General features: G+C 40.0%; 1 protein-coding gene across 2 annotated transcripts in view; it reads right to left on the bottom strand.

The window, feature by feature from the left end:
* The window catches only part of MINDY2 (MINDY lysine 48 deubiquitinase 2), a 90,837-nt gene that overhangs the window by 33,610 nt on the left and 43,156 nt on the right, over window positions 1–14,071 (bottom strand). For both annotated transcript variants that reach the window (XM_021666210.2, XM_064361347.1), the window contains exon 5: window positions 3,442–3,544. In XM_021666210.2, the coding sequence (XP_021521885.2) occupies window positions 3,442–3,544 (103 nt within the window). The remainder of the gene's footprint in view (window positions 1–3,441; window positions 3,545–14,071) is intronic.

Here is a 14,071-nt window from a genome sequence, read left to right as displayed (position 1 = left end):
CAGAAAAAGATTACTTCAACTGAGCACCACTCAAGATAATATGGTAGGCTGAGCATGGTGGCTTATGCCTATAATCTCAGCACTTTGGGAGGTTGAGGTTGGAGGATCACCTGAGGTCAAAAGTTCAAGATCAGACTATCCAAAATGGTGAAACCCTGTCTCTACTAAAAATACAAAAATTAGTCAGGCATGGTGGCACATGCCTGTAGTCTCAGCTACTAGGGAGGTTGAGGCAGGAGAAGTGCCTGAACCCAGGAGGCAGAGGTTGCAGTGAGCTGAGATCATGCCACTGCACTTCAGCTTGGGCAACAGAGCAGATTTTGTCTCAAAAAAAAAAAAAAAAAAAGGTAATATGATGAAGAAAAATGATGAAGGAAAGCTAATTGCTACAAAGTAAATATGCCTATTATGACCTTTTATTTTCCATCACTTCTTAGTGTCTTATACAAGTAACCATTGGTGTTATTTCAAACGGACTATATAGCTGTAGTTACTTATGAACAAAAATCTAGTTTAGCTTCTTAATTATAATAAACGACACATATAATTGTTCTTTAATCTTTAATATGGAAATCTGGTATGCAGAATTTCACCATTATGAAATTTACATCTCAAGGAAGTAATCAATAAATATGCCCAGTAGATAATCTCTAAAAATTCTATACCATTTTGGAAGGTTTCTTTCTTTGCTTTTACCATGATGTTCTTCCTAAATTATCAATAACACATATATTAACTATAGTTTTTCATTATCCTGAGGAATCAGTATCAAATAAATAATAACAGTTGTGACATCAGGTTAAGGAAAAAGAAGTCGCAAACGGACTGACTTTTTTGTTCATTTTGTTAATTATTGTAATACTAAGTCCTACCCTTATTGTATTTGTAGCCTGAACTGGGAAAGATGTTAACAGCATTTCACGTAACTTCATATTCCTTAAGTCAGTGTATTTGAGTACTACTTGGTGGCTAGCATTCTGTTACCACTTTTTCAATCCTATTGTTCCTTCAAGTACTACTGAATAGCATACTCTAGTATATTGGACATTACTGAAAAAGAAGGATATAGATAGAAATGTTTAAAATAGGCTTCTTTTTGGTAATATAGCTATGGTAATAAGAGCTTGTATAGGAATGCAAACTTCTAGTGAGTAGAATTCTTCTTCCTACATTCTAGCTTGAGAAGGAATTTTGTTAATTGAGAGAAAATCCTTTGTAACAGTTTTTGTTGCTTCTTTCCCTCCTAAAATTTGAACACTGCTGCCTCATGCTGTAACGAAAGAGTTGTCAGACAAATCAGTGATCAATTAGCCTACACTGTTTTGTTTTTTTTTTTGAGACAGGTTCTGTTCAGCCCAGGCTGGAGTGTAGTGGTGGCATGATCTTGGCTCACTGCAGCCTTGACTTCCTGGGCTCAAGTGATCTTCAGCCTCAGCCTCCCAAGTACCAGGGGCTACAGGTGTCTGGCTAATTTATTTTCTAGAGATGGGCTCTTGCTACATTGCCCAGGCTGGTCTCAAACTCCTGGGCTCAAGTGATCTTCCTGCCTCAGTCTCCCAAAGGGCTGGGATTATAGGTGTGTGCCACAATGTCCAGCCTGTCCCTGTATCTTTATGTGTTTATTGCAAGCAGAAGACTAGCATAAACCTCCCAGCTTGACCAATATAACAAAACCCCATATCTACTAAAAATGCAAAATTAGCTGGGCATGGTGGCACATGCCTGTGATCCCAGCTACTTAGGAAACTGAGGCAGGAGAATTGCCTGAACCTGGGAGGTGGAGGTTGCCGTGAGCCAAGATCGTGCCATTGCACTCCAGCCTGGGCAACAAGAGTGAAATTCCGTCTCAAAAAAAAAAAAAAAGAGTAGGATAAACCTCAATTAAAATACTATGTATTTTCTTATTATTTTCCTCTTTTGCAAAAATGTGTTAAACTTCTGGATAATTAAGTAACATAATTAGTTGGGTTCTGATCAATACAAATGGAATTCATGTAGGTATCTTTTATATGCTCATATATTCATGTAGTCTTTACTTTTAATTCTTAAAAATGTGATAAATGTAATAAATGTTTTAATTCTTAAAAATGTGATAATTGTAATAAACTTTTATTATATCTCATGTAAAATAATTGTGTGTCTGAGAGAGACAAAACTCATGCCCTACTTCTCATGATTTCTCTTTCTTTTGTATACCTTTCATAGAAAGAAGAATTACAGCCTCAGTATTCGTGTGTATTTTTGAAAGAGTAAAGTGGGGAGTGGGAAGGTGTATCTACATGCTATGCCTTTTGACAGCATTCTGTTTCAAATCTCCTCTTCTCATCAGTGACTGGAACACAGCTGAAAAAACATTAAACTGATTTTGGGATTACAAATTTAGGAACTCCAGTTAGCTAAGGGTTAGGAAAACTGATTTTCAGAGGTATACTCTGATCCAGAATGGGGCTTTAATATATTGTATTATACTGAAACATAAAGCAGAGGTCTACCAAAATAGAATACTTGAGCACTATAATACTCATCTCAGTCAACTGAAGTGTTCAGGATGAATGATTAAGTTTATTCTGTACTCCTAAAGAACAAACCATTTTTTTTTTTTTTTTTGGAGACAGAGTTTCACTCTTGTTACCCAGGCTGGAGTGCAATGGCGCGATCTTGGCTCACCGCAACCTCCGCCTCCTGGGTTCAGGCAATTCTCCTGCCTCAGCCTCCCAAGTAGCTGGGATTACAGGCAGGTGCCACCACGCCCAGCTAATTTTTTGTATTTTTAGTAGAGACGGGGTTTCACCATGTTGACCAGGATGGTCTCGATCTCTCAACCTCAAGTGCTGGGATTACAGGCTTGAGCCACCGTGCCCGGCCCAAGAACAAACCTTTTTTAAAAAAGTAATTATCAGTAATCTCTGGGTACCTGACCATACCAAAGTTAGCAAGTGATTCCAAAGATTTTTAATAGAATCCAGGCCTGATTTTACAAGTAAATTGAGTTCTAGGAAAAACCTTTCACTGGCATCTTTATGAATGATTACTTCTCATAAAGTCTTGCTCTGTTGCCCAGGCTGGAGTAGGAGTACAGTGGTGCAATTTCAGCTCACTGCAACCTCCATCTCCCAGTTCAAGTGATTCTTCTGCCTCAGTCTCCCAGGTAGCTGGGATTATAGGGGATTTTTTGTTGTATTTTTAGTAGAGATGAGCTTTCACCATGTTGGCCAGGCTGATCTTGAATTCCTGTCCTGAGGTGATCTGCCCACTTTGGCCTCTCAAAGTGCTGGGAGCCACTGTGGCGAGCCTATGAATGGTTACTTCTTAAAATTCCTACAAGTAATATCACTTGTGCTTTTTAGAAATCTTATTTAAGAAATTTCAAAGATATTAACTTGTAAGAAAAATTATCTTGCCAAGAATTTAAAAAGTCAGGTAATAGCAGCACTCACCCACCTTCACTAACCAGCTCACTATTGTCTGACTGCTTACAAGAGATGATCTTCTCCACTAGTTGATTGTAGCTGCAGTTACCAACAGCTTTTACAATGTCATCAATCTAGAAAACAAATGACTGTCTCACTAATCATGGTAAGATTAGAAACGAAACAAAAGAAAGCCACACCACTTTTTAGAATTTTATTCTAATATAATACTAAATATAAAACTATTTATTTTCATAAATAATAATTTTTGAAAAACAACATCGGCACTAAAATCAACACCCAACAGTTTCCAAGTTTACAGCTCAGTATGACACATTATGAAAAATACTGCATAGTTGTATTTCAATTATGCAAAAAAAGATTAAATGGGATTATTACATGCAACTTTATTTCTTAAGGTCATTAACACATATTTAAGTGATCAAAATAAAACAAAAACTATTCCAGGAGGAAAAATGGAAAAAAAAAAAACACTTTTTTCCCCCAGCATAAAGTACCAAGCAACAGTTTTTTTAAAACTAAAAAACAAATGTTGCACATTTAAAGCAAGGGAACTTTAAATATGTTAATTTATAGGATTCATAAAATTATTCTATTTTATTTATTACTTATTTCCTAGGAAAGTATAGTGGAGATATGAGTAGAGATAACTGTTATTTTCCTGAATAAAAGTTAATATGTGTTAACCAGGGACAGTATCTGCTTCATGATTCTTATTTAATCTTTGTTTTTAGAGGTACAGCAAAAGAGTGAATTTAAACTTTTAAGCTACAGGAAAAGATAATTGGGCTTCTCTACTCTCTCTCCATTATGCTTTGCTTTGACTAGAGAAGAAAAAGAGGTTCCTACTGTCTAAACAATTTATATAGTTGCATTGGCATACATAATATATTTATATTTATTTATAAATTATTCACATGTATTGCTGTATTAATGTTACATACCCAATAAAACAAATACAAATTTTAGAATAACATAAATAGAATAAGAGGGCGAATGTTTTCTTCCTACATTCAAATGATCATCTTGAAGACTTACTCTTTGAATACCACAGGTTTCAACATATATCTGCACAAGTAATACACACAGCAGTGTTTTTCAAACTTGAGGAGTTTGTTAAAAAGATGTAAAATAATTTCAGGCTTAAGTTGGTTCTCAATTCTCTAAGTTTTCGTTCCACTACCCAGGTGATTCTGATACATGGCAACATTTGGGAACCATCATTTGAGGCTGTAATTTATCTTCCTTGTTTATGAAAAATTCTACAATACTAAAAGCCTCCTAATTCATACAACTGGGACTGATGGTTGGTTGAGACAATCAGTTAATTCAAAAAGTCAAAGCAGGAAACTGTGGAAAATGTTTACAGGCATACATATCCTAAACTTTTTTTTGTTGTTGTTTTGAGACGGAATCTAGCTCTGTCGTCCAGGCTGGAGTGCAATGGCGCATCTCAGCTCACTGCAACGTCCACCTCCTGAGTTCAAGTGATTCTCCTGCCTCAGCTTCCCAAGTAGCTGGGATTACAGGTATCTGCGACTGCAACCAGCTAACTTTTTGTATTTTTAGTAGAGATGGGGTTTCACCATCTTGGCCAGGCAGATCTCGAACTCCTGACCTCATCATCCACCTGCCTCGGCCTCCCACAGTCACGCCCAGCCAAACTTTTTTTTTTTTTTTTGAGATGGAGATTCACTCCGTCGCTCAGGCCAAAGTGCAGGGGTGTGATTTCAGCTCACTGTAACCTCTACCTCCCGGGTTCAAGTGATTCTCTTGCCTCAACCTCCCGAGTAGCAGGGATTACAGGCACCCACCACCACACCTGGCTAAGTTTTGTACTTTTAGTAGAGTCACGGTTTCACCATCTTGGCAAGGATGGTCTTGAACTCCTCAACTTAAGTAATATGCCCGCCTGGGCCTCCCAAAGTGCTGGGATTACAGGTGTGAGCTGCCATACCTGGCCCATATCTGAAACATTTCATATATACATATTTTTTGTTTTGCTGCCCTTTATAAAACCAAAACATTTTATATTAACTTAAAACACAAAAACGTATTCAATTGTCAATCTTTTGACGCAGAGTCAAATGAGTTCTTTTCTGTGTGAGAGGATCCTTGGGATAAGATTCTACGTAAATCACAAGAAAAAAATTCACAGCCGGGTGCGGTGGCTCATGCCTGTAATCCCAGCACTTTGGGAGGCCGAGGCAGGTGGATCACGAGGTCAAGAGATCGAGACCATCCTGGTCAACATGGTGAAACCCCGTCTTTACTAAAAATACAAAAAATTGGCTGGGCATGGTGGCGCGTGCCTGTAATCCCAGCTACTCAGGAGGCTGAGGCAGGAGAATTGCCTGAACCCAGGAGGCGGAGGTTGCGGTGAGCCGAGATCGCGCCATTGCACTCCAGCCTGGGTAACAAGAGCGAAACTCCATCTCAAAAAAAAAAAACAAAAAAAAAAATTCATGAGTTCCAGCTTTGATTTATTTGAAATGAGAAGTTAGATCCTTAAGAAACAATTTGAGGGCACAATCTCTTCAGATGTTATTTTCCTCAACACCTTTACTTTATAGTGCTTTCGTTAGTGACTCAACTTCAGTAAGTCTTTTCAAAGAATCTGAATTTTCAATTTCAAGAAATCCACAGAAATACAACCACAATAAATTGGGTATGGTGGCTCACACCAGTAATGCAAGCAATTCAGGAGGCTGAGACAGGAGGATCTCTTGAGGCCAGGAGTTCAACACCAGTCTGGGCAACATAGAAAAACTCCTGTCTCTAAAAATAAAAAAAATTTTTTTTAACATTTTTTTCTCACTCCATCTCCCACACTCTGTCACCCACGCTGGAGTGCAGTGGTGTGATCACAGCCCACTGCAGCCTTGACTTCCCAGGCTCAAGCAATCCTCCCACCTCAGCCTCCTGCATAGCTGGGACTACAGGCACGTGTCACCACACCTGTCTAATTGCTAAATATTTTGTAGAGACAGGTCTCCTGTTGCCCAGGCTGGTTTCAAACTCCTGGGCTCAGTGATTCTCCCACTGTGGTCTTCCAAAATATTAGGATTACAGGTATGAGCCATTATGCAAAGCCTCTAAAAATATATATACATATTTTAAATTAGCTGGATATGGTGGTGCATGCCTGTAATCCCAGCTATTCAAGAGGCTGAGGTGAGAGGACCACTTGAGTCCAGGAGTTCAAGGCTACAATGAGCTATACTCCAGCCTGGGCAATGGGGCAAGGCGCTGTCTTTGAAACAAAACAAAACCCCCCAAAACCCAACTACAGTAATAAACACAAGATCAATAGGCTGGGTGCAGTGGTTCATGCCTGTAATCCCAGCACTTTGGGAGGCTGAGATGGGTGGATCACCTGAGGTGAGGAGTTTGATACCAGCCCGGCTAACATGGCGAAACCCCATCTCTACTAAAAATACAAAAAATTAGCCAGGTGTGGTGGTGGACACCTCTAATCCTAGCTACTTGGGAGGCTGAGGCAGGAGAATCACTTGAAACCAGGAGGCAGAGGTTGTGGTGAGCCGAGATCACGCCACTGCATTCTAGCCTGTGCAACAAGAATGAATCACTGTCTCTACCAACGACCTTCTTCACAGAACTGGAAAAAACCACCTTAAACTTCAAATGGAACCAAAAGAGAGCTCGCATAGCCAAGTCAATTCTAAGCAAAAAGAACAAAGCTGGAGGCATCACACTACCTGACTTCAAACTATATTACAAGGCTACAGTAATCAAAACAGAGGTATAGACCAATGGAACAGAACACAGGCCTCGGAGGCAACACCACACATCTACAACCATCTGATCTTTGACAAACCTGACAAAAACAAGCAATGGGGAAAGGATTCCCTGTTTAATAAATAGTGTTGGGAAAACTGACTAGCCATGTGCAGAAAGCAGAAACGGGACCCCTTCCTGACATCTTACACTAAAATTAACTCCAGATGGATTAAAGACTTAAACATAAGACCTAACACCATAGAAACCCTAGAAGAAAATCTAGGCAAAACCATTCAGGACATAGGCATAGGCAAGGACTTCATGACCAAAACACCAAAAGCATTGGCAAAAAAAGCCAAAATAGACAAATGGGACCTAATCAAACTCCACAGCTTCTGCACAGCAAAAGAAACAGTCATTAGAGTGAATCGGCAACCAACAGAATGGGAAAAAATTTTTGCAATCTACCCATCTGACAAAGGGCTGATATCCAGAATCTACAAAGAACTAAAACAGATTTACAAGAAAAAAACAAACAAGCCCATTCAAAAGTGGGTGAAGGATATGAACAGACACTTTACAAAAGAAGACATACATGAGGCCAACAAACATATGAAAAAATGCTCATCATCACTGGTCATTAGAGAAATGCAAATCAAAACTACATTGAGATACCATCTCACACCAGTTAAAATGATGATCATTAAAAAATCTGGAGACAACAGATGCTGGAGAGGATGTGGAGAAATAGGAACACTTTTACACTGTTGGTGGAAGTGTAAATTAGTTCAACCATTGTGTAAGACAGTGTGGCGATTCCTCAAGGACCTAGAAACAGAAATTCCATTTGACCCAGCAATCCCATTACTGGGTATATATCCAAAGGATTATAAATCGTTCTACTATGAGGACACATGCACATGAATGTTCACTGCGGCACTGTTTACAATAGCAAAGACCTGGAACCAACCCAAATGCCCATTGATGATAGACTGGACAGGGAAAATGTGGCACATATACACTATGGAATGTTATGCAGCCATCAAAAACGATGAGTTCGTGTCCTTCGTAGGGACATGGATGAACCTGGAAACCGTCATTCTCAGCAAAATGACACAAGAACACAAAATCAAACACCACATGTTCTCACTCACAGGTGGGTGTTGAACAATGAGAACACATGGATATAGGGAGGGGAGCATCACACACTAGGGTCTGTCGGGGGGAAATAGGGGAGGGACAGCGGGGGGTGGGGAGTTGGGGAGAGATAGCATGGGGAGAAATGCCAGATATAGGTGATGGGGAGGAAAGCAGCAAATCACACTGCTATGTGTGTACCTATGCAACAATCTTGCATGTTCTTCACATGTACCCCAAAACCTAAAATGCAATTAAAAAAAAAGAAGGAAACACTGTCTCAAACAAAACAAAACAAAACAAAAAACAAGTATCAAAAACATTTATCTAGAGTAGCTAGAAATAAAAAAGATTTCAAATGTTCACAAACAGAATCTATACATTAGTATTTCACTCAAGGCCAGGTGTGGTGACTCATGTATATAATTCCAACACTTTAGGAGGCCAGGGTGGAAGGACTGCTTCAGCTCAGGAATTTGAGACCACCCTGAGCAACATAGCAAGATTCTGTCTTTACAAAAAATAAAACAAGCGAGGTACGGTAGCTCACACCTATAATCCCTGCACTTTGGGAGGCCTAAACAGGTGGGATTACCTGAGGTCAGGAGTTGGAGACCAGCCTGGCCAACATGGTGAAACCTTGTCTCTACTAAAAATACAAAAATTAGCTTGGGGTGGTGGTGGGTGCCTGTAATCCCAGCTACTCGGGAGACTGAGGCAGGAGAATCTCTTGAACCCAGGAAGCGGAGGTTGCAATGAGCCGAGATTGCACAACTGCATTCCAGCCTGGGTGATAGAGCGAGACTCTGTCTCAAACAAAAGAAAAAAAAGAAAGACAAAACTAGCCAGGCATGGGAGTGTGTGCCTGTAGTCCCAGCTACTCAAGAGGCTGAGGCAGGATTGCTTAAGCCCAGTAGTTCCAGGGGTTGCAGTGAGCTATGATCATGCCACTGTGCTCCAGCCTGGGCATCAGAGTGAGATCTTGTCTCCTCCCACCACCAGAATTCCATTCATCCAATTTATTTGGATGCCTATTACATACTACTACATACAAGGGGTGCCATGAGAGAATCTGCGGACACAGCAGTGAGCGAACTAGTTTATGCTTTCATAAAGCTTATATTCTAGAGTAAAAGCAAACAATAAACCAAATCAACAAATATATAATGTAAGGCTGTTGTATACAGTGGTATGCAGATGCCAGTTTGTTTCCAATATAATATAGTATTCTATAGAATATATCATAATGTGGTTATTCATTTGTCTTTTGATGGCTATTTGACTTGTTTGCAGTTTGGCACTATGGCAAATAATACCGCTGTGAAAAATTCTAGGACATTTATCCTGTTCCAAACATCAACAGTGTATGCCTTGCCAAATTGCTGAGTCTTAAGGAATGTTTAGCCTCAACTTTAATGGATAAATCAAACTGTTTTCCAAAGTAGATGGCCAATTTCCAACCTCATCAGCAGGGAATGAGAATTCTCTATGCTGTGCATCTTCTCCAACATTTAATAATGTCAAACTTATTTAAAAATTTTTTGTTTTTTGAGACAGAGTCTCACTCTGTCACCCAGGCTGGAATGCAGAGTACAATCTCAGCGCACTGCAACCTCTGCCTCCAGGGTTCAAGGAATTCTCCCTGCCTCAGCCTCCCAAGTAGCTGGGATTACAGGCACCTGTCACTACCCCTGGCTAATTTTTGTAGTTCAGTACAGACAAGGTTTTGCCATGTTGGCCAGACTAGTCTCAAACTCCTGACCTCATGTGATCTGCCCACCTTGGCTTCCCAAAGTACTGGGATTACAGGCATGAGCCGCCGCACCTGGCCTAAAATCATCAGACTTTTCAATGTTAGCCAGTCTGAAGTATGTACAGTGGTCTCTAACACTGATTTTCATTTGTATTTCCCTAATAACCAATTCATATGTTCACTGGCCATTTGGATATCTATTTTTCTGAAGTGCCTACTCAAGTCATTTGCTCCCTTTTTTTTTTTTTTTGCTTGGCTGTCTTTTTAAAAACTATCTGTAGGAGCTCCTACTTTCTGAATATTAATCCTTTAGTCATTTTATAAGTTGCAATTCATCTTCTACTCTGTGACTTGCTTTTATATTCTCTTTGGAATATCTTTGGATAAACACAAATTCTCAGTTTTAAGGTAGTCATGTTTACCAAAGTTTCCTTATAGTTAATAGGTTTGTATCTTGTTTTTGAAATCCCTTCCTACAGTAGTAACAGAAGATCAGAAACACAGTTTCAAACTTTTGTAGTTTTATTTTTTACAGTTAAACTGCCCCTCCCCCCACCCCCACCTCACTCCATTTATAGAGCCAGGACCTTAGTATATTGCCCAGACTGGAGTATGATGGCTATCCACAGGTGCTATCATAGTGTACTGCAACCTCAAACTCATGGCCTCAAGTGATTCTTCTGCCTCAGTCTCCTGAGTAACTAACTACAGGCATGCCACCTCACCTGGCTTTTACAGTTAAACTTCAATGTACATGGAATAGAATTTTGTGGTGTGAGTTATAGGAAACAGTTTCATTTTTTTCCTCTATGTCTATCTAATTGTCTTAGAACCTTTTATTGAAAGGATTGTCTTTCCCCATTGCTCTAGTTTGCCCTAGTTCTATCTGTATAATTGTCTTTTTAGGCCTCTACTCTCTGCCATTGGTCTAATTCTTAATCACAATATTTAAAATACTTTGTATGTGAGCCAGTCATGCTGGTGCACTGTAGCCCCAGCTACTTGGGAGGCTGAGGTCTGAGGATCCCTTGAACTATCTGAGGCTGCAGGGAGCTATGATCATGCTACTGCACTCTAGTCTGGGCAACAGAGCGAGACATCGTCTGTTAAAAAAAATTAAAAAAATAAAGAACTCAGGCTTACAGTCCTCAGACTGTCATTCTTCACAATCTAAATTATCTGTCATTGTCATGTGCCAGAATCCAACCTTGGATGTATAAATTACTGGGCATGCTGAGACTTTTCAGTGCAATTCTCAGAGTTGCTTTGCTTATAGTAAACCATCTTTTCATTCTCCTGAATCCCAGCAGCTTTTACCAATGGACAGAGATGAAAAAAAAAAGCACTGCCAAGTCCTTGCCATTATGATCTCCACTTTCCTAGAGTTAATGGATGCACACATGTATGCTGCATTTCATCAGTCAATATTAACTGAGAACCTAAGACGTTCCAGGCACTGTTCCAAACACTGAGATATGAATCCAGCCCTTATAAAACCTATATTATAGTGGGAGATGACAGTTAATCAGGTAAAGAAATAATAGCCTTTCTTTTTGAGACAAGTACAGTGGCTCATGCTTGTAATCTCAGCACTTCGGGAGTTCGAGGTAGGAGGATCGCTTGAGGACAGGAGTTTGAGACCAGCCTGGGTAACACAGTGAAATCCTGTCTCAATTAGCCAGGCATGGTGGTATGCACCTAGCTACCTGGGGACTAAGAAGGGAGGATCACCTGAACACAGGAGGTTGAGGCTGCAGTGAACCAAGATTGTGTCACTGCACTCCAGCCTGGGTGACATAGTGAGATTCTGTCTCAAAAAAAAAAAAAGCCTCCATAAATACGAATAAGGATTTTAAATCTTATTTTAATTAAACTGGATGCTTTTAAGGGAAAGAGGAGGGCACAGGGTAAAGGGAACAGTTTATTTTACGAAGATCATGCCAAGTGTCAAGATAATTCAACAGGGTAAGAATAACTTTTTTAGCAAATAGTACTAGGACAACCGGATATCTACATGCATATGAATAAAGTTGAACTGTTTCCTCAAACCATAAAAATTAACTCAAAATTAACCATATTCATAAATGTAAGTGTTAAAATTATACAACTCTTAATAAAAATAACTAAATCTTGATTTTTGATTAGGCAAAGCCTTCTTAGATAGGACACCAAAAGCATAAGGGACAAAAGAAAAAGTAGATAAAATGAACTTCACTGAAATTAAGTCCAGGCACAGTGGCTCACACCTGTAACCCCAGCACTTTGAGAGGCTGAGGTGGGAAAACTGTTTGAGGCCAGGAGTTCAAGATCAAACTGGGAGTTCAAGCATGTCAAAGAGTGACACGCTATTTCTAAAAAAAAAAAAAAAAAAATTCAACATTAAAGAATATTTCCAAGTCATATATTTGACAAGAGATTTGTGCTTAGAACACATCAAGATCATTTGCAACTCAATTACAAAAAGACACAGAACCCAATTAAAAAAATGGGCAAAGGGGCTGGACATGGTGGCTCACATCTGTAGTCCTAACACTTTGGGAGGCTGAGGCAGGAGGATCATTTGAGTCCAGGAGTTTGAGACCAGCCTGAGAGATATAGCGAGACCTCATTTCTAGAAAATAATTTAAAAATTAGCAGGGCATGATGGCATGTACCCAGCTACTCAGGAGGCTGAGGCAGGTGGATCACTTGACCCCAGGAATTTGAGGCTGCAGTGAGCTATGATCATGCCACTGCACTCCAGCCTGGGTGACTCAGCAAGACCCAGTGTCAAAAAATAAAACAAAAAAACAAAACTCAACAGTAAATAACTAATCTAATTAGAAATGGGCAAAAGACACGAGGAGACATTTTACTCAAAAGAATATACAAATGGCAAACAAGCACATCAAAAGATGTTCAACATCGGCCAGGCGTAGTGGCTCACACCTGCAATCCCAATACTTTGGGATGCCAAGGAGGGCAGATCACCTGAGGTCAGCAGTTCGAGACCAGCCTGACCAACATGGAGAAACCCTGTCTCTACTAAAAATACAAAATTAGCTGGGTGTGGTGGTGCATGCCTATAATCCCAGCTACTCGGGAGGCTAAGGCAGGAGAATCGTTTGAACTGGGGAGGCAGAGGTTGTGGTGAGCTGAGATAGCGCCATTGCACTCCAGCCTGGGCAACAAGAGCGAAACTCTGTCTCAAAGGAAAAAAAAAAAGATGTTCAACATCATTAGCTATTAAAGAAATGCAAATTGGGCTGGGCACGATGGCTCATGCCTATATTCCCAGCCCTTTGGGAGGCCTAGGTGGGTGTATCACCTCAGGTCAGGAGTTTGTGACCAGCCTAACCAACATGGTGAAAGCCTGTGTCTACTAAAAATACAAAAAAATTAGCTGGGCATGGTGGCGGGTGACTATAATCCGCCCTACTCAGGAGGCTGAGGCAGGAGAATCACTTGAACTCGGGAGGAGGAGGCTGCAGTGAGCCAAGATCACACCATTGCACTCTAGCCTGGGCAACAGAATTAGACTCTGTCTCAAAAAAAAAAAAAAAAGAAAAAGAAAAAGAAAAAGAAATGCAAATTAAAACTACAATGAAATACTGCTACCTAAGGATGGCTAAAAAAAAAAAAAGTGACAACATTAAATGCTGATGAAGATGAAGATGCAGAGAAACTGGATCACTCATGTTACTGGTGATAATGTAAACTTTTGGTACAGGTACTCTATAAACAATTTGTCACTTTCTTAAAAAAAATACACAGGTTAACTGAGCAGAGGGGTGCATGCCTGCAGTCCCAGCTACTTGGGAGACTGCAGTGAGAGTATCACTTGAGCCCAGGAATTCAAGTTCAGCCTGGGCAACAAAGCAAGACCCTGTCTCTTAAAAAACAAACCCACAAACCCACAAGCAACTACGATATAATCCACCAACTGCACTCCTGGGCATTTAAACCAGAGAAATGAAAAACGTACTTATACACAAACGTTCACAGCAGTTTGATACAGAGTCTTGCTTTG

The sequence above is a fragment of the Aotus nancymaae genome, unplaced genomic scaffold, assembly GCF_030222135.1.
Source record: "Aotus nancymaae isolate 86718 unplaced genomic scaffold, 86718_ANA_hifiasm-v0.15.2.pri h1tg000041l, whole genome shotgun sequence".
Taxonomy (NCBI): domain Eukaryota; kingdom Metazoa; phylum Chordata; class Mammalia; order Primates; family Aotidae; genus Aotus; species Aotus nancymaae.
This window is presented reverse-complemented; position numbering and strand designations above follow the sequence as displayed.